Source organism: Bombus fervidus, chromosome 14, assembly GCF_041682495.2.
Source record: "Bombus fervidus isolate BK054 chromosome 14, iyBomFerv1, whole genome shotgun sequence".
In the NCBI taxonomy this organism is placed as follows: Eukaryota; Metazoa; Arthropoda; class Insecta; order Hymenoptera; family Apidae; genus Bombus; species Bombus fervidus.
This window is the reverse complement of record NC_091530.1, coordinates 10,609,717-10,633,528: the sequence shown is the minus strand read 5'-3', so window position 1 is coordinate 10,633,528 and position 23,812 is coordinate 10,609,717. Positions and strand designations below refer to the sequence as shown.

Here is a 23,812-nt window from a genome sequence, read left to right as displayed (position 1 = left end):
AGATATTAAATGATATTATATTTGTTCATTCGTGTGTTTGGAATTTACTAACTTTCAATCGTCTTACAGAGTTATAATTTATATTATCTTCGTTGAAAATTTAGATTACCGAGTGTTTAAGGCGTTTATTTAAATTTAAATATCGTTTGACTTCTTATATTAACGTTAAATGAAATCGTATACGAATGTTTTGTATAATGTTTGAATCTCGTTACTTGTACAGACATCGATGAATGCGAGATCATGCATGGAGTGTGCGGAAATGGGACCTGCAGAAATACGCCTGGCAATTTTCAATGTGATTGCAATCCTGGATATCGCAGCAGCGATATAATGAAAATTTGCATGGGTATGTAACGTGAAATTAATCTCTTAACACTCTCATACTAAGAAGATAGGAAGATTTAATTTCTCAAATCAAGTGTACAAGATAGGAATCATCGTATCGATCCGCAAACATGACGAATTTCAGATATAAACGAATGCGAGGAGATACCAGGACTGTGTCGAGGAGGAACCTGCATCAACACCGAGGGCAGCTTCAAATGTCAATGCCCGCTTGGTCACGAGCTAAGTCCTGACAAGCAGTCCTGCAAGGATATCGACGAGTGTTCAAGAACCAGTGGGATCTGTTCGAACGGCGTTTGCGAGAACATGATGGGCACTTATCAGTGCATATGCGACGATGGTTATCAGCAAACTGGATTGAAGTCTCATTGCGAAGACATAAACGAATGCGCTACCAACAACGGTGGCTGCGAGGACATCTGCCTGAACATGCCTGGAAGCTTTTCTTGTTCTTGCAGGTAAATTTTCTTTAATCAGAAATTTCTATCGTTATGGAAATGAGAGTTGGTTAAGATAAGATTTTAATTCTTGCGAGTGTAAATATAATTCGCTTGTAATAGAAATAATACGGCGGATTAAAAAATGGGTGAAATTAGGAACGAAGTTAAAATTCTAAAAATTAATTAAGACATCTAAACGAATATGAGTATATTCTAATATATAGTAAATCATCTTTCATTTAAACAGCACTGGATTCGCGTTGAATCTCGATGGTCGATCGTGCGTTGACATCGACGAATGTAAAGAAAATCCGCGAATCTGTAACGGAGGAAAATGCAGTAATATAGCTGGCGGCTACATATGTACTTGCACCGATGGATTAATTCCTGGCAAGGATAGTGCCTCTTGCATTGGTAAGCGTAGTCTTGAGATTAATCAACTTTCAAAATCTCAAACATTTAATTACCCAGATATTATAACTGTTCAGATGTCGACGAGTGCACCACGCGGCCAAACATTTGTGGCTATGGTGAATGTTACAATACCATTGGTTCTTACAATTGTCGATGCGAAGAAGGATATTCGGTGAAGCCAGACCAAGGTCCAGGATGTACCGACGATGATGAATGTCTCTTAAACGCGTATTCCTGTAGCGAATTCGCGGAATGTCAGAACACACAAGGTTCATATGAGTGCACGTGTCATGAAGGTTTTGTAGGGAATGGAGTTGAGTGCAGAGATATCAATGAGTGTCTAACGAATAACGGAGGATGCGATTCTAATGCGCAGTGTATAAATACCGAGGGATCCTTTAAGGTACACATTATATAAATCAAATGAAACACAGTGGAATGATATTTATCCGAACCTATGCATACACATATATTGGAGAATGAGTAGTTTTATCAATTTTATCAATTCTTCACACATATGATTTTTTATTTAAATAATATAAGTTCAAGAATTGGATCAGTCAGTAATTCAGTCATTTAATCAGTCATTTAATCAAGCAATACGTAACATTTTCAATAAATAGAGTTCAAGCAAATAGAATTCTCGTATTCAATATTATATATACATGTTCGAAACGATTAGAGGATCGCTATTATAATCAATTTTATTGCATAAGCAAATAAAAGAAATTAGAAAAAGACTCCTAATTGTTTTAGTGCGTGTGTGACGCTGGCTTTAGAGGCGATGGCTATGCCTGCAAGGACATCGACGAATGCGCCAATGACAATACTCTCTGTGAAAATGGACACTGTCTCAATTACCCTGGGTCATTTCGATGTGAATGTGAAATGGGCTTCATGCACCCTGACGAAAATAATGAGCAAACTTGTGTGGATATAAACGAGTGCGAGATGTTCAGTAATCTCTGTGTATTTGGTCGGTGTGAGAATATATTCGGTATGTTCCGCTGCGAGTGCACCGAAGGTTACAAGTTGGATGGTTCAGGTGGAAATTGTACAGATATCGACGAATGTGAGAATCCACAGTCGTGTCAGTATGGTACGTGCATAAATACTCCGGGGAAATATATTTGCAAGTGTCCGCCTTATTACGAGTTAGTCGAAGCTGGAAACGCCTGTGTAGGTAAGTGACTCTTTTTATACTGATTTTTCTTAAATCAGTGCAGCAAAAGAAATGGAAATAAGTGGAAATTCTGGTGATGGAAACTGATATTCGTATAAAACTTATCCATTTATACTAATTGTAATATTTTACAATATTTAAAAAAAGAATCGTCTCTCACTTAAAAAAATAAACATTTTCGTCGTCTGCATCGAATGTCCAAAATTCTTTCAACTTTAACAAATTTTTAAAGTGATTTTAATATTACAGATAGACGAAAATCAATGTGTTTCACCGGCTTCGAACACGGTACCGGAAAACCGCAGTGCATCTTCGACGTAGCTTCTTCAGTTACCAAAGCGACCTGTTGCTGCAGTATTGGCAACGCCTGGGGAAATCGCTGCGAGGAATGTCCTCGCGCTGGAACCAAAGAATTCGAAGAATTATGTCCCGGTGGTTCCGGGTACAGACCCAATCAGGAGACTGTCATTTTAGAGGACATCAACGAATGCGAGGAACACGAGAATATTTGTCAGAATGGTCATTGTACTAATACTTTTGGTAGCTTTATGTGCTCCTGCAACGAAGGCTTTATTTTGGATGACACTAAAACCAGTTGTATAGGTATCATTGAATTTAATTATTTTAATTATTAAGTACTTTAGGTCTCAAGAAATTTACGGATTAATTATTTGCATTTGTATAGACATAGATGAATGTGCTTTGCATCCACAAATATGCGGAGTAGGTCGCTGCATCAACGATCAAGGAAAATATCATTGCGAATGTCCAGAAGGATATATGGCAATGCCAGGAGGAAGTAAGCAAATATTATTCGTGTTATTATGTAACACAATTTCTGACATTTAATAAACTTGAATATTTTCCCAGAGGAATGTGTCGATATGAGAAAAGAATCGTGTTACCTAAATTACGAGGATGGCCAATGTTTTAATTCCATGATGCAACCACAAACGAAAATGTTGTGCTGTTGTTCCATGGGAGCTGCATGGGGAAGTCCTTGTGAGAAATGTCCAGCTGATAGAACTCGTAAGATCCGAGAAACTTTATAATAAAATACCCATTAGAGAGATTAATAAGATATCGATGTTCTGCTTTTTCAGTCTCTGTCGCTTCTTGCTTAATAATAATTGTCGTATTAATACGAATTAACCTCTAATTATTAAGATTAAATGTATCGTTTAGGAGAGCACGACATTTTATGTGGCATGGTACCAGGCCAAATAATGAATCCCATAACGAATCATACGGAAGAAATCGACGAGTGTGCTCTTATGCCAACAATGTGCACTCACGGTCGTTGCATGAATACTCCTGGTAGTTTTGAGTGCCAGTGTGATCGAGGATACGTGTATGATCAGGATTCGCATCAGTGTATCGATGAAAATGAATGTTTGCAGGTAAAACAACGTAATATAATCTTTCAAATATTTTTCAATCTATAAGTACTATTGCCTCTAATGTAAAAAGTTAAAAATCAGGACCAAATCAATACAGCAATTGATTTCTACTAGTGATAACAAAAATTATATCTTTATTATTATATTATATAATATATACCACATTTTAGTTATACGTATATTTTTCAGTGTTGATTGAATAATTTCTTTCGTTGGATGGCTATTTTTATTTAAGTATATTTCTTAAAATATTTTTATTCAACTATTTTATTTTTTCATTCAAGATTCCAAATCCTTGCAGTGGCAACGCGCAATGTATAAACAAGCAAGGTTACTTCGAATGCGTTTGCCCAGCAGGATACAAACTAGGCCTCAGCCAACGAGACTGTGTGGACATCGACGAGTGCTACGAACGACCCGGAATTTGCAACAATGGTGCATGTAACAACTTGCAAGGTAGCTTCCAGTGCGTCTGCCGTCTTGGTTTCGCATTAACAAGAGATAGAGATAACTGCGTGGACATCGACGAGTGTCAACGCAATCCGAATATTTGCAACAATGGAACTTGCGTAAATACACTTGGATCATACAAATGTATCTGCTATCAAGGATTCAAGCTAAGCCCTAATAATGATTGCGCTGGTAAATTCTATTTTATCCACAGAATTCTTCTGTTCTTATTTCACGAATAAAATGTCTGAACTTTTTGAACAGACATCGACGAGTGTCGAATAATGCCATTCCTATGTCGCAATGGAAGATGTCGAAATACAATTGGCGCTTTCAACTGTGAATGTGCTGATGGCTATGTGTTGGCCCAAGATGGTCAGCACTGTAGAGACATCGACGAGTGTCACGAAGTAAGTTGTTCGTAGGAACAAAACTTTTCACGATTCTAACTATAATCCAATACTGTAACCGACTGAAATCTTGTTGAAAATATCACAAAATGAATAATTGCATCAGATTCCTGGACTCTGTCCGTCACCAGGAAAATGTCAGAACTTGATGGGATCGTACATATGCAACTGCCCTCCGGGTTACGAGTTGGATCACACGAGAAAGAAGTGCGTCGGTGAGTAAAATATTCAACAGACTACGTGACGTGATTCGAATATTTCAATTATAATTGAAATTTATATATCAGACGTAGACGAATGCGAGGAGACGCAAGGAATTTGTGAAAACGGTCGCTGCATTAATACAGAAGGAGGAGTGATCTGTGAATGTCCTGTTGGATACAAACTAAGCGATAAACCAAATTCGATGCGGTGCATCGATGTCAGAGAAGAACTCTGTTACGATCGGTATATAAGACACGGTGCACGATGTTCTTCTCCTCGAACGGGCGCCATGACGAAAAAACATTGTTGTTGCACTATGGGAAAAGCGTGGGGGAAATACTGCGAAGAGTGTCCTCCAGAAGACAGCGGTAAGTATTTCTTCCATTATAAATAATTTTTTCAGAATAACGACAAGTAGGAAATACCTCAAAATCTTAATAAATGGTGATCAAAATCATTAATTAAACAATAGAATTAAATACATAGGATGATCTACGATAGATAATTAAATCTAATTAAATTTTTGTGTACATTTTTTATACAGAGGAATTCAAAAGGCTATGTCCGGAGGGACCAGGCAGAGATGACACAGGGATCGACTTGAACGAGTGTCTGTTCATGCCAGACGCCTGTGTCGGTGGCGAGTGTATCAACACTGATGGTTCCTTCCGGTGTGAGTGTCCCTCTGGATACGTATTAGATGCAAGTGGCAGGCGTTGCATTGATAATAACGAATGCTTGTCCCAACAAAATATCTGTGGCAATGGAACGTGCACGAACATTGACGGTGGTTTCGAGTGTTCCTGTAACGAAGGATTCACTCCTGGAGTAAATCAAGTTTGCGAAGATGTGAACGAGTGTCTGGAAATCGGCAACCAGTGCGCGTTCCGGTGTCACAATGCGCCTGGTTCTTTCAGATGCATTTGTCCTTATGGTTACACTTTGGCTCCCGATGGACGGCATTGTATAGGTATGAATATTATATACGTACAACGTATCATTAAAAAAATTTTGTGGAATATAAAGCTTGTTTTTCTCTTTGCATTATACTTTTTTTTTACATACATCTTATTTTCATTTCTTTAATACTTATACTTTACTCGCGCCTAAGTGTGTAGTTATAGTGTTAAAAAATAATGCGAGAAACATTGTCACAGTTTTTCTGACAATTAAATCACCGGATTAAACGCTGTACAATTATCTTTCCAGACGTAGACGAGTGCGCAACACCAGCGAACAGTTGCAGATATCAATGCAAGAATCTTATTGGTTCCTTTATGTGCATCTGTCCACCTGGATACCAACAAATCGGTATGGCTGACGAGTGTAAGGATATCGACGAATGTGCAATTAATTCAGGCCTATGTCGAAATGGTCGATGCGTTAATCTAGAGGCTAGTTATCAATGTCTCTGCTACGATGGCTTTGAACAGAGTCCTGATGGAAAATCTTGCATAGGTATTAAGAATTAAAAAAGGGAAACAAGTATCGAACTACTCGATATTAAGTTTCAAAATTGTGTTTTCAGATCGCAGGATAGGTTATTGTTTCTTGCAAACGATCGCTGGCAGATGCACCACAAGAGCTTCCGACGTAAAGACAGTGACAAAAGCAGACTGCTGTTGCACAATGGGCGCAGCTTGGGGCCCGTATTGTGAGATTTGCCCATCGAAAGATTCTGACAATTACAACGAACTCTGTTTGGATAAAGGTTTCTCCATAGACGGTCAAGGTACTTGAGTTTTCTTTCGAGTGGAACAATTTTCAATTATAACTCAACTTATATATAATCCGAAAACAAAAATTTCTTTTAGATATCGATGAATGTAAAACGATTCCTGATTTGTGCAGAAACGGGTTGTGTATCAATACGCTTGGTTCTTATAGATGTGTATGTAATAAGGGTTACAAGGCTGATAAATCTGGAACCCAATGCGTTGGTAGGTATTCGTAAGATTAATGATAATTAGAAATTTGAAAATGCAAAAATTCACACAATACACATAGAATAGAATATACAAAGATATAAAATTCCTTCAAATACATCCAATGACATTGCAATATATTCATATTATCATTAACAATTATCTATCAATAAAATTGACATCACGAAATATGTCCAATTTCAGACATAAACGAGTGCGAGCTAACGCCAAGGCCATGCAAATATAATTGCCAGAACACGGAAGGAAGTTTCATCTGTTCCTGTCCTGCCGGTTTCATCTTAAATCCTGATGGCGTCAGTTGTAGAGATCTGGACGAATGTGCAACTGGAAATCATCTGTGTCAACAGAATTGTATCAACACTCAAGGCAGTTACACTTGTGGCTGCCAGGAAGGTTATACGCAAGATGGAGATGCTTGTCATGGTTCGTAGAATGTTAAACAACTTTTAATCCAGCTTTATTGGAAATTATTTAATTTGATATCTTTTAGATATAAACGAGTGCGACCAGGCTGGAACTTGTCCGAAACCGGGCACCTGTATTAATACTCTTGGCAGTTTCCGTTGTATTTGTCCGCGAGGATTCAAGCTTGACCAATCTGGACGAATCTGCGTAGATCAGAACGAGTGCGCTGACGATACCGCGTGCGAACACGGTTGTCAGGTAAATGAAATAGAAAAATGATTCTTACTCGTCGTTTGAATATCTAAATACCTGCGATAGTCTTCGCTTAGATTCTAATTCTAAGTAACGAGACTGGATCATTTAAATTTAACATTGCTGCACTCTGTATTTTTCTTGTTTCGGAAAATATTTGAGGTTTGAGAAAAATATGAAAGAATTTTTATTGATACGTATGATTACTCGTTTCGATCTTATATTAGAGATATTTCTTAGAATATTAAGAACCTTTTTATATTGTTAAAATAAAAGCAAGATTGAAATATAAAAATTCCAAGATCATAGTAAGATTATACAACTCTACTGGAATTTTATGGAGTATTGTATACTATATGTTTACTGGGATTAGTAAACTTTTAATTATTTAATTACACTCGTAGAACTTTATGGGAAGCTACCGTTGTGGATGTCCCGAAGGATTCGTTCAACATCTTTACTATAATCAGTGCATTGACGAAAATGAATGTAACACATCGCCATGTGGGGACAACACTTGCATCAACACGATTGGTAGCTATAAATGTGGCTGCCCGGATGGTTACCAGTTCGACAGTAATTTGCAAATATGTGTTCAGGTAAGTGTTTGAGTTCAGAAACAATCACAATTTGAAGTACTATGGATGTTAAAGAAGAGATGCTGCTGGGTTTAGGTTAGCGCCGGGTGCATCGGAAGTCCTTGCGCCTTTGGATGCACTCCCAATGGAGCAAACGGTTTCATATGTGGATGTCCCACTGGATATCAACGAATTGGACAGGTTCGTTTTATTTAAACAAAAATAGATTACTCAAAAGAAGAATTTTGCATTTGTAAAATAATTTAATTGCAATATTTAAACTTCGTATTTTAAATTTCAATATTTGAATTTTGCATCTTTAATCTTGTAATCTAATTTTAATACACGGATTTTGCGTTTTTTAATTGAAACCAATTTTATTTGAATTTGGTATTTTTCATTTTGACGACCAGGGTCATTGTCTGTCGACGATAAACCCATTATCGCAAGGACATTACGGCGAAGATATTAGCAACGCGCCCACTTTCGTGATAAATCCAGATCCTTATCACATACCACCTGCGGATGATAAAACCATATCGACAGAAGGTTGTTTCTCTTGCAAGGTATCTCAAAGCTCAATCTTAAAACTGAATCATTTTACTTCGATCAAACGGACAGGTGAAAAGAGTCGATCGCTGTTTTTCAAACAGGTCAATGGCAAGGGAAGACACAGAAGAGACTCACGATCGAAATCGATGGACCAAGAATTGAGTGCACGAAGAAACGAAATTATAAAGAGGCGGTTCGCCAGATCAGCGAAAAGGCACCATCATGGCGAGGAACATGTTCTTAAAATCAGTCTGAGACAGACCCGGCACCGAATGAGAATCATTAAATTGCAGCCAGCTGTTAAGGTTCATTCAAAATTTTTGTATCGTCAATTTGTTAAAAGAGTGACAAAATTGGGAAAAGCTTATTTTTTGAGAAACCGATCTCAAATAAGAAATTTTATGATCTTTCATTTCGCGAAAATATATTTTCAACAGAAATGCTTTTAAGAATTTTAATTTCTATCAACGTTGACTTCAAAAGTAATTATTTCTAAAATTATTCCTCTTGCAATTTATAATTTCTTGTATCTATTTTAAGGACGAAGACATGGAATATACGATAGTTAAAGGAAACAACGACAACCACTTCGAGATCGTGAACGAGCACGGAATATCGGCTCTTCACTTCCGCAATCGATTGAAGGAACCTGGTCAATTCCGATTGGTAATCCATGGACGTCCACGAAACGGCATCAGCGAGGAGAACGAGGTCTGGGAAAGGCCTCTGACCTTTAGAGTACACTTAATAGTAACCGAGTAATTCTTAGGGAAACGTTGCTCGATGTTTCGGTTCTTTTAGTCAATTTTTACGTTGCCACTCAGAATACCGAAACGGAAGCTAATCCGAGCGGGAACGAGAGATTGCCGGGCTGAGTATTATACAGGCACGATTCCATTCTCGAATTAGACGCTTTGAAATTTGTGTTCATTTGCAGCCTGACTCGCGTCGTCTCACTGCCAAATAATTATTCTTATTTTTTCTTTTTACGTTGCTATGTAAAATGATTCTTTAACACTGCCTCTGCTTTTACGTATTTTCGTTCATTTTTATTTTTTACGATAGATGTTTTTTTTTTTTAAACATTTGAGATTTAACGATTGAAATAATCGAGAATAATCGAGTAAATAATCGAAAATGCAAATGTTTTGTAGAAAAATATTAAAAGGAATAGGTTAATGTTAAAAAGACACATGGAAACACGAAACTGCCCTCAGAATCTCTGCCGTATGTTTTAACTGCCCGCAGTAACATGTTACACGTAGAAATAACACTCTAGGGATGTACAAAACGGAAATGAATTTTTCTATTAAAACTAAGTAAATGAAAAAGATGTATACATATACAGACATAGCTTTATATATTTATAAACGTTTATAGTCTATTAGCAGGTAACAAAACGAATTAGCGCGAACTGGTGTAGAGATCATAGATTAAATTAACCCTAGCATTGGCAATTCTTTTTATATCTTTTTATTTTCTAGCGAAAATACCTGAAAATCGCTCTGAATTCATTCGATCATTCGACATTTTTACGTCAAAACTTATGCAAAAATTTTAAATAGTAAAATTTCTTTATACATTTATATTTACAGCATTTTGATTGTCTACATATAGGGTTAATCGAGACTATCAACCCACAAATATCAAGATCGGTAATTTTATACCAAAATTGTAGATGGGTCTCGATAAATGTCTATATTTCTCTAATACAGTTGCACAAAGTGCCTTCAGGACAATTAAAAGAGAATTATATAAGGAAGGTAATGTTAATCGACCCGATAATATGTACAATTTAATTAATAGCGATCACTGTGTAACCTTAATTATGTAATTAAGGCAAACACACTCGATCGTTCTTACGATAAATATGTGAATAATTTTCTGAGACTATGACGGATAATTTTGTACAATCGGCGCGGACAAGAAGATTATTCTGGCCGAGATGGTTCACAAATATATGTATTATAAATCTACGTTCTTTTTACTAATATTCGTTGATTTACCCTTTAATTCATTCAAGACAAAATAATGAAATAATTGATCAATGTTGCGCAAACGCAACATTATCGGTACATGTAGATAAATTAACTCATTGTATGTATTTGGATATAAAGAAAAATTCCTATAATTCGGATAAAAATACCATCATTGTGGTATAAATATCTCAATTTCTACAAATTAAAATTATTAAATTGTAGGAGATAGGCGGAGCAAGAAATAGTGACTTAGAAAAATATTAAGCAAATCTTCGAGCAAAACATCCTTTCACAACCACAATGTTAAAACAAAATTTTCACGATATATATAAACCAAAAGAAAATTGCAAATGAGATGTTATGTCAATGCGATGTTATCATGATTTGGTTTATACGGTTGAATTTTTTATTACTAAATATTCAAGTGAACGTGTCTAAATTTTCTGACAATAAACCAAACTTATATGTTACATCGTGTGCGTAAACTTGGCCAGGATAAAGTATGCAAGGAGGAAAATTGCTTATATTGACCGCATCGGGATAATTTTGTGGTGACAAAATAAACCCACCGTGCCTCTGATATCGCACACCATCCTTCCCCCAAATTTCTTTTTGTTGCTCTTTTATCTTCGGCTCCTGTAATGATTATGTTCAACATTTCATAGAGTTATGATGACTTTGATCATGAACATTCAAAAGTAAGTTATCTAACATTATCCGTGCAATCGCAGTAATCCTCAAAATCAGGTGGATAATTACAATCAGGATCTGGCAAATCGTTTCCGGTGGAAAATTGCAGTCCTGGATGATTCGAATATACTTCTAAAGTTCTTCCTGAACCAGGGTGAATTATTCTTTGAGAAAAAAGAAGGAAAAAGGGGGTAAATTAATGGAAAGTAACCGAGAGTTCATATAAAGCATCTGTATTATCAAATGTATGCAAATTTCAAATGTCTACATTTCAATCATACAGGTGTATGACTTTAGTACACTTTGGGGTAGTTTTATATTACTGCTATGTAATAACGTTGACACGTAAAAAAGCTATAAATTCGTATATCGTGAATAAACTATCGTGTTGATTTATAATTATACCTGAAATAATATTACAGGGCAATGGTAATAATATGAAACTATTAAGGAGCTATTAAGGAGTAGTATAATAAAATTAAAAAAAAGCAGGTAAATCGGTATAAAAAGAAATTAATTAAAAACTAAGGGTGAGGTTTATTCTACGACTGTGTATGTAAGTTGACTGTTTCTATACTTACCTAGCGTGAAATCGGTAAGACCAACTGCTGGGACTATTTACGCAGAGATTTTGATTGTAACCACCCCCTGGTACGATGTAAAGCCGTCTCTTGGTTAACTGAGTCGGTAAACGTAGGTCGAACACTGTACGATCAACTGGATATATAGCATCTGTCGGCAAATTGTTCCTAATATCCGCAGGTGTCCAGCTATCTGCGTTCAACGAAATTAGATGTTTCTTCAATTCACGTGAACCAGCGGCCTGTAGCAAAAACAGAAAGAAATAATTTAATTAACATTTGTCCTTTGATAACCGTGATTTTATTTTTGACTATATATATCGAGTCGCTGTAGAAAGTTTGTTCCAATTTTTCAGAAACTTGGTCAACATGAAAGATCATACTGAAATATTTTCTGTCGAAAAACCTGACAGCTTCTGGAAGGATGGAATATTCAAGTTGCGTGAAAGATGGAGAAAAGTTGTGGAACAAAATGACACCTATATAATTCGATAAATATATATATATCGAAATATAAATCGGAGCAAACATTCAAACGAACGAATCATTTTTACTTTCAAACCAAATTCAGAGAAGCATTCTGAAAAGAAGGATTCAATAAATAAAATAGTGACTTAAACATACTGAACATACATTCAGCTCTTACATATTTACCATATAAACCTATAGATCCATTTTGAAAAAAAGTTCTTCAGTTATAATAAAGCATGAAATTATAACCATGCTGCATAAGCAGAAAATAGGATAATGTTGTGCAAACAGAATTGAACGAGTTGAAGAGTATAGTAGGTAATGTTAATAGCAACTTTACATGGCCAGCGAGATTCATCAAACAATTAGAAGCAATGTTAACAGGGGTTGGTTGCGTAGCAGTAGCACGAATATTCATAAGAAGTTGATTATCGTCGGTCCAAGAGTATTTAATCTGCGTTAACATATCTCCTGGGTATCCTTCGCATTTTGCTGGACTTACGTGAGACATAACCTGTTGCATTAAAAGGATAGGAGTAAAAACTGATAACTGAAAACGATAATTATGAAAATATTCACCACATGCTTCTTCATTATGTAAGAATTCCAATTAACATTATCAAATCCAACGAAGCCACCGTTAAAATGGTCAAAGCCATTTTCATCATTCGGAGATAAACAGTAAATCTTATTTTCAATCCTCATTTTGGCACAAGAAATGCGATTCACCACTCGTCCGATTATGCTTCCTATGTACCTGTTCTTCAAATAACCTGATTATATTTTTCACGAATGAATTGTCGAAAACAATAATCAAATTGTTTGTTCTTTTTTGACACAAAGAATTTTTGAAGAATTTTCTTTTACCCTTCATATCGTCGAATCCTAAAACAACATCACCTAAAATTCCTGATTGATTTGGAACTTTAATAGCTTGAATACCAGCGCCCCAAGATATCAACTGCACCGATGCTTTATGTTTGTTCGTCATTGTGTATCTGACGGAGCAAATAATGGAAGAATAAAGTAGGAAAACAGGAAATTTCGAGTGCACTGCCGGAAATAAGTTTTCATATTAGAACGTTTACTGTCTAGAAAGAAATATTCAGTACAGATTTTCATTTTTTAATTATTTTATACTTTCGTGAACCATAGTACAACGAGTATAAAAGTCCTCATGGCTGACAGCATATGTGTGATTTACCTTCTAACAATTTCGAATGGTTTATTATATTTATTACGATCTGGCCTGGGAACGAGCCCAAAACCATCTTCCTCGATAAATGTTTCCGCTACGGACATGATGCAACGCGAACACGAATTTACTCTCTTTTCCGAACGATTTAATCCTCAACGGACAATTTAGCCTGCTTGCATCTCTACTTTTTCAATTTCCCGGTTAAAAAGCCATTCAGTCGTCCAGTTTTCACGTACAATTTTGACCGTCGATCATTCAACGAGGTTACGAAACCGAAATACCTGTTCGAAAGAGCAGCAACTTCGCGTCGAGAAAGAGGAAGAAGAAAGCAAGTGTCACTCGTACACAATGATGCATCAAAGAAAAGAATCCATGATTTATTCTTACGCGAAGACATTTTCCGAAAGGAAATTTCTTTCTTCGAGAAATGCATTTTCAAACATTTAGACGGCGTGTCAGAAACGAAGAGTTCGTGAATTCATCAGCGTCGACACCCTCTTTTCGCGATTCTTATAGCTCCTCGCCAGAACTCCTTAAAGGGAAGTGTTTTCTCGAAAGCGCTCCGAGAAGAAACGAGGCGTGTGTATACGCGAACACCGCACAAAGTGTCATCAGTTCCACAAAAGAATTCGCGATTTTCAGGTGGAATACGAAGAAGAGACAGACAGATAGAAGACGGAGAGAGGAAGAGAGATGGAAAAAGGGAGAGAGAGAGAGAATCAGAAAGCGACAAACTACGAGCAAAACCCATTACGCGAAATCAGGGTATTATCGTGGTTGCAAGCGAGCGACACAAATCCGACAAGCGCGTCTCGTTTTAACGCTTCGTCACCGCTCTGACGAGTCATCCATCCCTCCGGTTGTCACGAAGAACCGAACGCGTAAGCGTTACGGGGGTGGAAGGGAGACACAGAGTGTCGAGAGCGGAAAGGCCCCGAGGTGTCGCAGAGAAACAGGGCGCGAGGACGTGAGAAATGGAAGAAGGAAAATGGAGAGCCGCGAAGGCATTCGCATCCCCTAGGAAAGCGCGGATTCTTTCTCGGTGCAGCAGCCGACTGATCAGTCTCAATTCCCGCGAAGCGTTTCGAGGCTGCGGGAACACTCGGTGGAAATAATTACATTAATGGCGTCGGGCCAGGAGAAAGCTGTTGGATACATCGGTAGATGCCCACCCCTCTTGGCGTTTGGCTCTTCCTCGAGAAACAGAAAGCAGAAACTCGCCTCCTTCTCCAAGTCCCCTTCCCCTCTCGTGCTAGTTTCAATGGCGAAACACGGAACTGACGGAATAATGCTCCACCCACGGGCTAAGGTATACCAACGGTATATAAAGATATATAAGGTATAGGAGTGTACCTTCTACCCTTCTGCTCTCCTCTTGCACTACCTCGCACCCCCGTTCACCCTCCTTCTAGCCACGCACTCCCTCACTTTCTTCCTGACAATGCATAATGCCATTCTGCCGCGGTAACGGCAACAATGAACGCGCACGTCCTGCTGGAAAGTAATTATCTTAATGTCGACGAGCCCAGCGCCAACGAATGGAGTACACTCGCAAGCGAACGCTTGCCTTGTGTGAGGAATCTCTTGGCTTGGTTACTCTGCTTGCTTTTGCCCTCCCACCGTGTCACTCCCTTTCCTTTTGCCTTCCATACTTCCTTCCTTCCTTCCTTCCTTCCTTCCTTCCTTCCTTTTCACCTTCCTCTTCCTACCTTACCCATTCGCCCGCCTTGTCTCGTTGTTTCACTCTTGGATGCGGATTGTGCGCGGCACAATATCGATGCCGTGAACCGTTCCCGCGATATCGTGACAAATCGCATCGCAACACGCGCCGGAATTGTCTCGCCGCTTGATGAATACGCTTTGGAAGCAGGCGGGACGCATTACCGGGTTCGTTGGTTCCGGTAAGATGGACTTCGACGTCGTTCAACCCCTTTGAACCGCGGGGGAAGATGTTGGATCATTTACTTCGTTTCATGCATCTCCTACGTGTACATATATGAGATTTCTTTCGCGATTTTCCTGCTTATTTTATTCCTTCTCCTCTCTGACAATAGGCAGCAATTTAATAGGGAAAGTTTACTATGGTAAGGTAGAGTTATTTAAGTCACCTAAGCTTCGACACTTTACAATTCAGTCTTGAACTTTGGTTCATAAATAACGAATAAGAATGGGAATAGTACTTTTAGATTCGGTAAGAAAAAATATCAAAAACGATAAAACGATTCGAGTAAAAAAATAAACGATATTAATATTAGTTAATACTCGAACAACTTTTCTTTTTGATAAATAAAAGTCATATCCTCATAAATAACTATTGCCATCGAGCTGTCAAGTACACGATATACTTCCCTATTTATCGTGGCAGTATGGTACCACGCAAATTACCTAATTCGTCACAAATATCTCCTTCTGATTCAAATAATCCCACTTTACCGTATCGTATACCTAATCTTACGAACAATACGAGCCATACAGAGTAAACGTTATAGATCGACATGAATATTCACTAACCGAAAAACGAGCGGAAGAAATTTATAAATCGGTGTACTCGAGATACTTAAGAGCGGGCCGATAAATCGATCGTATTAAAATCGTGACGGAGATCGGGGCTCTGCGAGGTACGCGACAGCGTAGTTCGTAATTCCATTGGTGTGCCTGCAGGCGAGAGATCTTTTGTAATTGACACGAGGGAGAGGAGTGAGGGCCAGAGAAAAGAGAGGAGGGAACAGAAGGATAAAGGAGGAAAGAGAAAGAAAGAAGAAAAAGAAGTGCGTTTTACCGTGACCAGCCGGATCGTATTATTCCCTTCTCTCTTCCAATCTCAATTAGTCATTACGTCTCACGGCGTGGCATAGCTTCGATGCCCTCCTCGAATCTCCCCCAACGTCCGCGGCTGGTTTCTCTGCATTAATTGCGTCTACGTCGGTCTACGCCACCCCCTTGGTTCTCCATTCGTTGCCCCCTCACTCCTATTTCCTTGGCTGGTGCCAGGGGCTGTTTCGACAAGGATTAGTGTCGACGCCACGAACCGCATAATTCGCCCCTCTCCATGAGGAAAATCAGATCTGCGGCCGACTAACACGAGAATCGCTCCCTCCAAGATGTTATTTACGTAGTAAAATCCGCTGTCGCTTTGGCGATATATAATGATTCCCAGTCTAGCGTTATGCCCGATAATTGATCGTTACGAGCCGTTTGTGCGTGAGGTTTCCTCGGAGTAGCTACGAGGCGTCACCGTTAATTTCCATACAGGTTGGACGCGATCGAATCGCATATTTGTGAACGAAAGGTACAATCATACGGCGTCGACTGGATACGATATGTATTTACTAATCTTCGATCTGAACAACTGACGCTAAAACTCATTACGAATAAAACCTGCCTTTACCAAATGAAAATCAGACCATTAGTGGTACTCGATGTTATAAAGTAAGAGGTTAAACTGACTCAGACTTCGATAAAATCATTATCACCTCTTCAAAAGTATCTAACTGTAATCCGGTATACGCAATAACATACCCAACGTTAAAATGCTACGAACAACTACCAGAATAAATCAACGACAAATCATACACTAACAAAAACGATTTTCAGAAAGCTTCACATCTTATACGAAGAACCACCCTGTACATCGCACGTGTGTTTGCTACTGCTCATGCACGCGGTGGGCTTCAGCCGATCGCCAGTTACTCGAACGCGTTCTCGGGGAGTGCCCCAATCCCGATGCACGGTAACGGTGCGCCCACTTCACCCTCGCCATCCAAGCCGTCCAACAACCCTCTCACCCACCCACAAAACCGGAGAGGCAGTCGCTAATTACGCAACGCGTTCGAGCGTGTACGTCGGGGTGGCGACGTAGCACCGTCATGGGCCCGTGTATCCCTCGTCCTCGCCCCGTCTCCACCTTCCTTTCTTCCGTCCTACCCCTCTCTCCGTATGCCAACCCCTCTTCTCTGTCTTGTTTCCTCTTACCAGCCGCTTTCTGGTACTTTTACGATTGCCTATAATCACCCAAAGTACGCTGCGATTACGTTCCCGTTCTGCCCCACCTGCTTCCAGGAGCAACCCCTCCTTACCATCCCTTAGCCATCCTTTGCCACCCTTCGGATCCCCCTTCACGGTGACGAGGTTGCTTCCAACAGCTTGGCCGAGTCGAGCAGTCGACTTAATTTGCAGGATCAATGTTGAAACGTCGCGCGGATAATTCAGCGCATCCGAATTACATGCTTGGCGTCCTGTCTAGATAGGATGAGCACCTGCGGATTTAACGGAGGCGGAGAACGATTACTAATTAGCCGGGATTTCGCTACCTCAGTGAGAACTACCCCCGCTCAATGCACGTGATCTCCGGAAGGATGGAGGTTTATAGACGTTTCTATTCGATTTGCGACTAGAAGAGCATTCTTTGAATGAGAATAGTGATGCTTAATACGTTAGCGGATTGCAGTAAATGTGTACCACAAATAGGTGGCGTCAATTGCCTGTTCAGCCGTTTTTAATGTAAGATTTAATTGCTTACAAGTTGAAAAATAAGCCTCAATTGATATGTATCAAACTAACACGTAGAAGTTGCAAAGTCCTATTTTATGGTTCTGAGTATGAAGGGAGGAAGTTTGTCAAAGTTGAGTCAGGGTTGCTCGATCGTTTCATAGTAAACTAATTTCATTGGTTCCCATCATATTCACATTGATTTCACACACCGACCAATAATTCTTAACCATAATTAATCTATCATCCTACTTCGAACTTATGCTACATTAAGAGAATAACTTAATCAAAGATGAAATCAATATAATTGTTTTGGTTTCTCCACAGTGGGTGCTCCAGTAACACAATCAAATCGCGGTTAAAGGTAGACCGAACGGGGTAAAAAAAAAAGAATAGATAAGTAGATAGAAGAAAGAGTATGAAAGGGAAATATATCAGTCGCGAGGCGAAATTCATTCGCGAGCTTACACTCTCGAAATCGTAATCTCTGGTGAGACAAAAGCCAGGTATTGTTCGGGTCCCGCGATTTTCGCGGCAGTTCCATTCAGATCGACCTTGGCAATAGGGTATAGAAACATTAATGCGCAGTCCCCAGACGGATCTTAGACTCATTCGAAATTCACAGGACTCGAAGAAACGAAGAGCCTCTGCTTATCTAACTGAAAAATAGTGGAAAAGAGACAGAGAAGGAAGGAGACGAGAGAGAGGAAGATGATATGGGCTGCGAAAAGATTTTGTTCCTAATAGCAATCATTAAACGAGGACAACGGGTTTTCATACGTGCACGCCTAAAGATCAGCAGTTTCCTCGAATGGTTGAAGGTGGATGACGTAAAGCGATGAAAAGAGTGGGTGACGCGGTTGGGGTGTATTGGGTGGATGAAGAAGAGGGAGGAGGCTATACTTAAATTACCTAGGAAGCATCGCTGGCATTCATACGTGGGATAAGCATTGTCATCCCGGGGGATTGTCTCATAGACACCTCACTGGCACATGCTTTATGTCGTAGAGGGTAGCGGAGAACCGGTGCAGAGGATGGTGGTTCGGTGAGACAGGGGCCACGAGGTGGAGAAAGAGGAGGATAAGCGGGGGGTGGCAGTCGAACCTTTATTAGGTAGATAACTGAGATGCGAGCTGCGTTATATAGATGCCCATCCACGCTGAGCTGCCTCGTTTTATTCACTTCAATGCTTAATGGAATTGAATTCTTGTAAGCGCTCTCAGCCCCTCCGCTAGTCACCTCGTTCGCCCACCGCCCAACCCGTTGCACCCCTCGGGGACGGCGGTGGAGGGAATCGAAGGGACAGGCAGAGGCGGAGGACATGAGATAATTGGTATTTTGTCTCGCCAAATCCTTTGTATCTCGAGTTTTAATTGACTTCGAGATTTTTCAATACCAATTTGCACCTAACTGCATAGAGAAAGATAGGACGTGTATTGGTAGCCTGGCCGACTTGTGCGAGTCCACGGGGGACCGCGCACGTATTTCCCAGGATCCGGACCGATGGAATGGCGACCATCCTCCGACGGATTTTTTTCCTCCCCCGGAAGAGTCCGGCTCCTCTCTCTTCCTCGCTCTCCTTCCTCTTTTTTTGCGCTATAATCGCTTCCTCCCTCTGTTTACCGTTCTCTTATTGGCGCTACGTCATCCTCCCGTTCCACGTCGCTTCGGCGAGCGCCATCGACGATTTTTTTAAATAGCAGCAGATTTTGATAGCAGTTTTATTCGGCAGATTCTCGCTATTATACGACCAGACAATAGATACGCAGCAATATTCTCTACGGTCGTACGAATAAATTCCGAAAACTCTTTAAAATAATATTCCCTGGAAAACATTCCTAGAAACTTCTCCGCAGATACGAAATTATATACCGAGAAAAATTGTCCTGTTCGATCTCATTGTTATAACTGGAATAACTCTTGAAGTAATAATCGTTAAGTCGATACGATACTGCTCGGTCGACCACCGCTTCGTTCCAAAATGCCGGAGGAAGCTTAATCGATTATTTGAAAATCGAAGTAAGGAGACACCGCAGCGAGGCGTACGCGCCTCCGCGACACAAAAGCACAAACGACTAATGCAGTTCACCGATAGAGAGAGAAAGAGGGATAGAAAGAAGAGAGAAGGAGAGAGCACAGGAGCTTTTATTCGTTCGCATTGCTGAATGTCCTTTGGGAGCGGAGGGCGCGGTGAGTCGAGATTGGGAAAGGGGCACCGCTCGCTCCTTTCGCCGCTGTTGCTTTCCATTCTAATCCAAGTGCCTGTCGTCGAGAGATTTTTTTCATTGTTCCTCAGATTTCCCACAGGAAAGGAACCAGCAGATTTGTGCCTTTCATTGTTTCTGCCGGGCGAAAGAAGGACACCAACATACGAATTCTGATTAATTACTCGACAAAACGACGACCCTGAATTAGTCGCCTGGCAAAGAAACGACGCTGATCATTCGTCTTCGCAATTGTGTTAGACTATTGGCCTCGTAACGCGATTAATTTCATTAGATAGGATGAAAGAGAAGTAATAACGTTTATGACTGTTAATTAAGGAAAATAATTAGCATCATGGATATTTCGTCATTTAAAAATATAGAACAGGAAGAATTTTTAATACCCGCTGCGCAAAATGAAAATTTAAAAAATAGTCTGTGTGTGTATCTCCAGAAGAGTAAAAATAATTCTGCTAAAAATCCTCGCTCAAAAAATAAAAAGGTCGGTACCTCCTTGTTACTCCGCTAGACATTACCTACGAATCAGCCATAAGTAAAGCACAAAAATTAAAATCTCAAATAATGAAACAAATGAAACGAAAATGTCAACATAACAAGATTCCAGACTCTAATCACGAGAATCATATAAATGCCGGTCGAGACTCGCTTCTTTCGAGGTCAGAAGGAGGAGAATGCACGATGATCGAAGCGAAAGACCTAATCCACTCAAAAGTGCTCAAGCTCGTTGACCAAGAATACTCCATGTCGTCGTCGTCGTGGGCCGGCAAGGATGAACGGGGGTGGGAATAAGCATAACCAATTATCGCACGATATCGCGTCGCCGTTGGCGTGCAAAGCAGTACACGAACAGAGGTAGTCAATAACGGGCAGCCTATACGCTATTTGTACTTCATCGTATCGAGGTAATCGATAATAATAATTGCAGCTCGCGGTCTCCGAGGCAGCAGCAGCCCTCCTCGGTTCAGCTACGGCTCAGAGGGGTTGCTGCTGTTCCTCGTTTGGTGTGTCGGTGTCGTTTACTAGGGAGAAAGGGTAGAACACATACGTATGCACCGAAGCAACTTCGACGAATAGCGTGAAGAGGGTCGGTTCGTGGGCGCGGCGTACGACGCTCTGCGTCGGTTCCGCCCTCGAAATCCAGGTAGATAGAGAAACACCTATCAGAGAAAAGAGAGAGAAACAGAGAGGAAGAATGGATTCCCCCAGCAGGTCACAAACCGGTCGCTCGTCAGTCGACGCTCAGTCGGCATTGGCAGTTGAGACGCGCACGTTCAACTGTTTAGTTCGTTTACTTATGCCTAGAAGGTTTAACCTTTCCGTTCTTCGTGTATTTATTTTCTTCCTACTAGTGTCTTCAAAATTACGAGAAACAGCAAAAAATTCCGTTAGTGGTTTTGTGTGTAAACAAAGACCGTCATTGAGTTTGATGAATAACGCAACTGTGTGAAGTTAACGAGCCTTACGAAAGGTTCGATTCGAGTTGACAACACATTCATCTATTAGATTTATAATAACGGCAATTCTCTGCTATGATAAGCTCTCATCAACAGCATCCCAACTATGGGTTCCTCTCCAGCATGGACCTCCATTCCGTTCACCATGTGAGCCAGGATATAAACCAGCAGACATCAACCTCGCAGGAACAACACATCAAGAGGCCTATGAACGCGTTTATGGTATGGTCTCGGATTCAGAGAAAAAAGATTGCATTAGATAACCCTAAGATGCATAATTCAGAAATATCTAAACGACTTGGTGCGGAATGGAAGCTTCTCTCTGATTCGGAAAAACGACCCTTCATCGACGAGGCAAAACGCTTACGTGCTGTCCATATGAAGCAACATCCAGACTATAAGTACCGTCCACGAAGAAAACCAAAGATTCCAGTATCCATCGGCAATGGTAAAACAGTGTCAATAAATTCAGGTGCTTTTGCCACTTTCCCATTACCGCCTTACTTCGCTGCATCTGCCACACCAGTCTCTCATCATCACCACCATCCACATCCTCTCGATTATCCGCCTCTACCGCCCTACTTTGGATCCGCCTTCGACGCCGTCCACTTGAGCAAGCTGGTAGCTGGTAGTGGGACAGGATCGCCATCGACGAACGCGGCAGCAGATGCGGCCAACAATAACGCAGCTTCTGCGGCAGCAGTAGTCACTAGCTTCTACTCGGGATTATATTCCACACCTACGGCACCAGCTAAGCCGTATCCGACGACGGCGTCTCATCTGGGACCACTATTTCCAACTGGGCACCACAGCGTACCATCGACTACACCTCACCCACATTTAATGTTCCAATCTTCTACGCCAACTGATCCCGGAAGCATTACGACGACGACCAGCAGTCCTGGAAGCAGTCCAGCATCTACTCCTATACCATCGTCTCATCAGCATGTCCCTACATCGGCTACGCAGACCACGTTGGATATGGAACAGCTACGTCGACCAGTCCCCGTGTTATTTTAAACCCACCGATTTAGACAAAAATGAAGGTTAGGAAGGGCGGAAAACTTGCGACATCCCAGGAACAAGAAGAGATTAACAAATGAAAAGGAATAAAAGTTGGAAATAGAAGAGAAGCAGAAAAACAGACGAAACACAAAATTTGAGATTCGTTCGCGAACTATTATGATGTAACTCTATCAGAATAGGTAGGATCGTGCAAGTTTAGTTTTTAAAAATCGTATATCGTGATCACATTCAGTTTATATCATATTTCTGATTGCATTTATAATCTCCCGTGCGGGAAAACGGCATAATATACTTATATCGGCGGCGCTCGAGAGCTGAAACACGAGATATATACGAGAAACATCGATGAACTTAACGCACACGCAACCGTGGACACAACTGTGGGAATCTTTTTACCGATTACGAATTAGTTTACTGATCGTAGAGTGGGAGGGGGAATGGAGGCGTGATTTTCAAGGGCGATCGATTCGGGGTTCGGGAAAGGCTTGCCGGCATCCACGCGGATAATTGAATTAGCATATTAATGCGATGGAACAAAAGAGCCGTTTAGGTCCGGAATTCGTCTTGCTTTATTGAATGTGCTTTATTGTATACTCAAATTGTACATGAATAGACGATGCCCTCCTCCCGTGAGATGAACTGTATTGTTTTCAAATAATGTTTTCTAATTGCAGATATACCTTTTATGGTCATCGATACCAAAAGAGATCTTGACCTGCGTGAATGATATCGAGCAAATGCTTTCGAACACCCGCGGCGCGGCGCTCCTGAGATCACGTCTGGCGCGCCACCTTTCTCCGACCTCTAGGCCTTACGATCTATTGTTCTACTCCTTTGATTTCGAACAGGCCTCGACTTACCTACGTCGGTGGAAATGGCTTGGTCCGTCCACGCTTTACGCCCCATTGCTCGTTCTTGACTCTCGAGTGTTACCATATATCGTTTTAATATATCGTTTCTACGACTGTAAATAGTCCGTAAAATACACAAATCGCGTAGGTTAAGTGTACGAGTCGTGTTCGCTTATGGTTTTTAGAAATTAGATATTTCGTAAAACAGCGCGTCCTATGTATCCGTCAGATCTTATTTTGCTCAATAACTACTCATTCGCATTCGAC

At 40.3% G+C, this 23,812-nt stretch overlaps 4 protein-coding genes across 5 annotated transcripts in view; 2 read left to right on the top strand and 2 right to left on the bottom strand.

The window, feature by feature from the left end:
• The window catches only part of LOC139994331 (fibrillin-2), a 30,911-nt gene extending 20,353 nt beyond the window's left edge, over positions 1-10,558 (top strand). For both annotated transcript variants that reach the window (XM_072016860.1, XM_072016861.1), the window contains 24 exons: positions 224-349; positions 473-806; positions 1,036-1,202; positions 1,277-1,605; positions 1,959-2,385; positions 2,635-2,988; positions 3,071-3,184; positions 3,256-3,414; positions 3,571-3,785; positions 4,070-4,427; positions 4,500-4,645; positions 4,752-4,860; positions 4,933-5,217; positions 5,394-5,819; positions 6,059-6,307; positions 6,378-6,581; positions 6,664-6,789; positions 6,979-7,218; positions 7,286-7,458; positions 7,857-8,051; positions 8,127-8,231; positions 8,444-8,596; positions 8,684-8,887; positions 9,123-10,558. In XM_072016860.1, coding sequence (XP_071872961.1) covers positions 224-349; positions 473-806; positions 1,036-1,202; positions 1,277-1,605; positions 1,959-2,385; positions 2,635-2,988; positions 3,071-3,184; positions 3,256-3,414; positions 3,571-3,785; positions 4,070-4,427; positions 4,500-4,645; positions 4,752-4,860; positions 4,933-5,217; positions 5,394-5,819; positions 6,059-6,307; positions 6,378-6,581; positions 6,664-6,789; positions 6,979-7,218; positions 7,286-7,458; positions 7,857-8,051; positions 8,127-8,231; positions 8,444-8,596; positions 8,684-8,887; positions 9,123-9,344 — 5,420 coding nt within the window. In that variant the 3' untranslated portion in view covers positions 9,345-10,558. The remainder of the gene's footprint in view (positions 1-223; positions 350-472; positions 807-1,035; positions 1,203-1,276; positions 1,606-1,958; positions 2,386-2,634; positions 2,989-3,070; positions 3,185-3,255; positions 3,415-3,570; positions 3,786-4,069; positions 4,428-4,499; positions 4,646-4,751; positions 4,861-4,932; positions 5,218-5,393; positions 5,820-6,058; positions 6,308-6,377; positions 6,582-6,663; positions 6,790-6,978; positions 7,219-7,285; positions 7,459-7,856; positions 8,052-8,126; positions 8,232-8,443; positions 8,597-8,683; positions 8,888-9,122) is intronic.
• LOC139994334 (uncharacterized) overlaps positions 1-11,901 on the bottom strand; it is a 54,309-nt gene extending 42,408 nt beyond the window's left edge. Inside the window, exon 1 of the mRNA XM_074112051.1 lies at positions 11,833-11,901. The gene's annotated coding sequence lies outside the window, so the exon portion shown is untranslated. The remainder of the gene's footprint in view (positions 1-11,832) is intronic.
• LOC139994412 (galactose mutarotase) lies at positions 10,712-13,605 on the bottom strand. The gene is made up of 8 exons (XM_072017022.1): positions 13,508-13,605; positions 13,171-13,301; positions 12,883-13,076; positions 12,540-12,817; positions 12,395-12,455; positions 11,833-12,074; positions 11,274-11,436; positions 10,712-11,197 (listed from the first exon to the last, which is right to left on the bottom strand). The coding sequence occupies exons 1-8, from the start codon at positions 13,603-13,605 to the stop codon at positions 10,982-10,984; spliced, it is 1,383 nt and encodes a 460-aa protein (XP_071873123.1). The 3' UTR covers positions 10,712-10,981.
• Positions 13,606-21,087: 7,482 nt separating this feature from the next.
• LOC139994035 (uncharacterized) lies at positions 21,088-23,521 on the top strand. The gene has a single exon (XM_072016310.1). It carries the CDS (start codon positions 21,744-21,746, stop codon positions 22,686-22,688), a length of 945 nt encoding a protein of 314 aa, XP_071872411.1. The 5' UTR covers positions 21,088-21,743; the 3' UTR covers positions 22,689-23,521.
• The last annotated feature ends 291 nt before the right edge of the window (positions 23,522-23,812 follow it).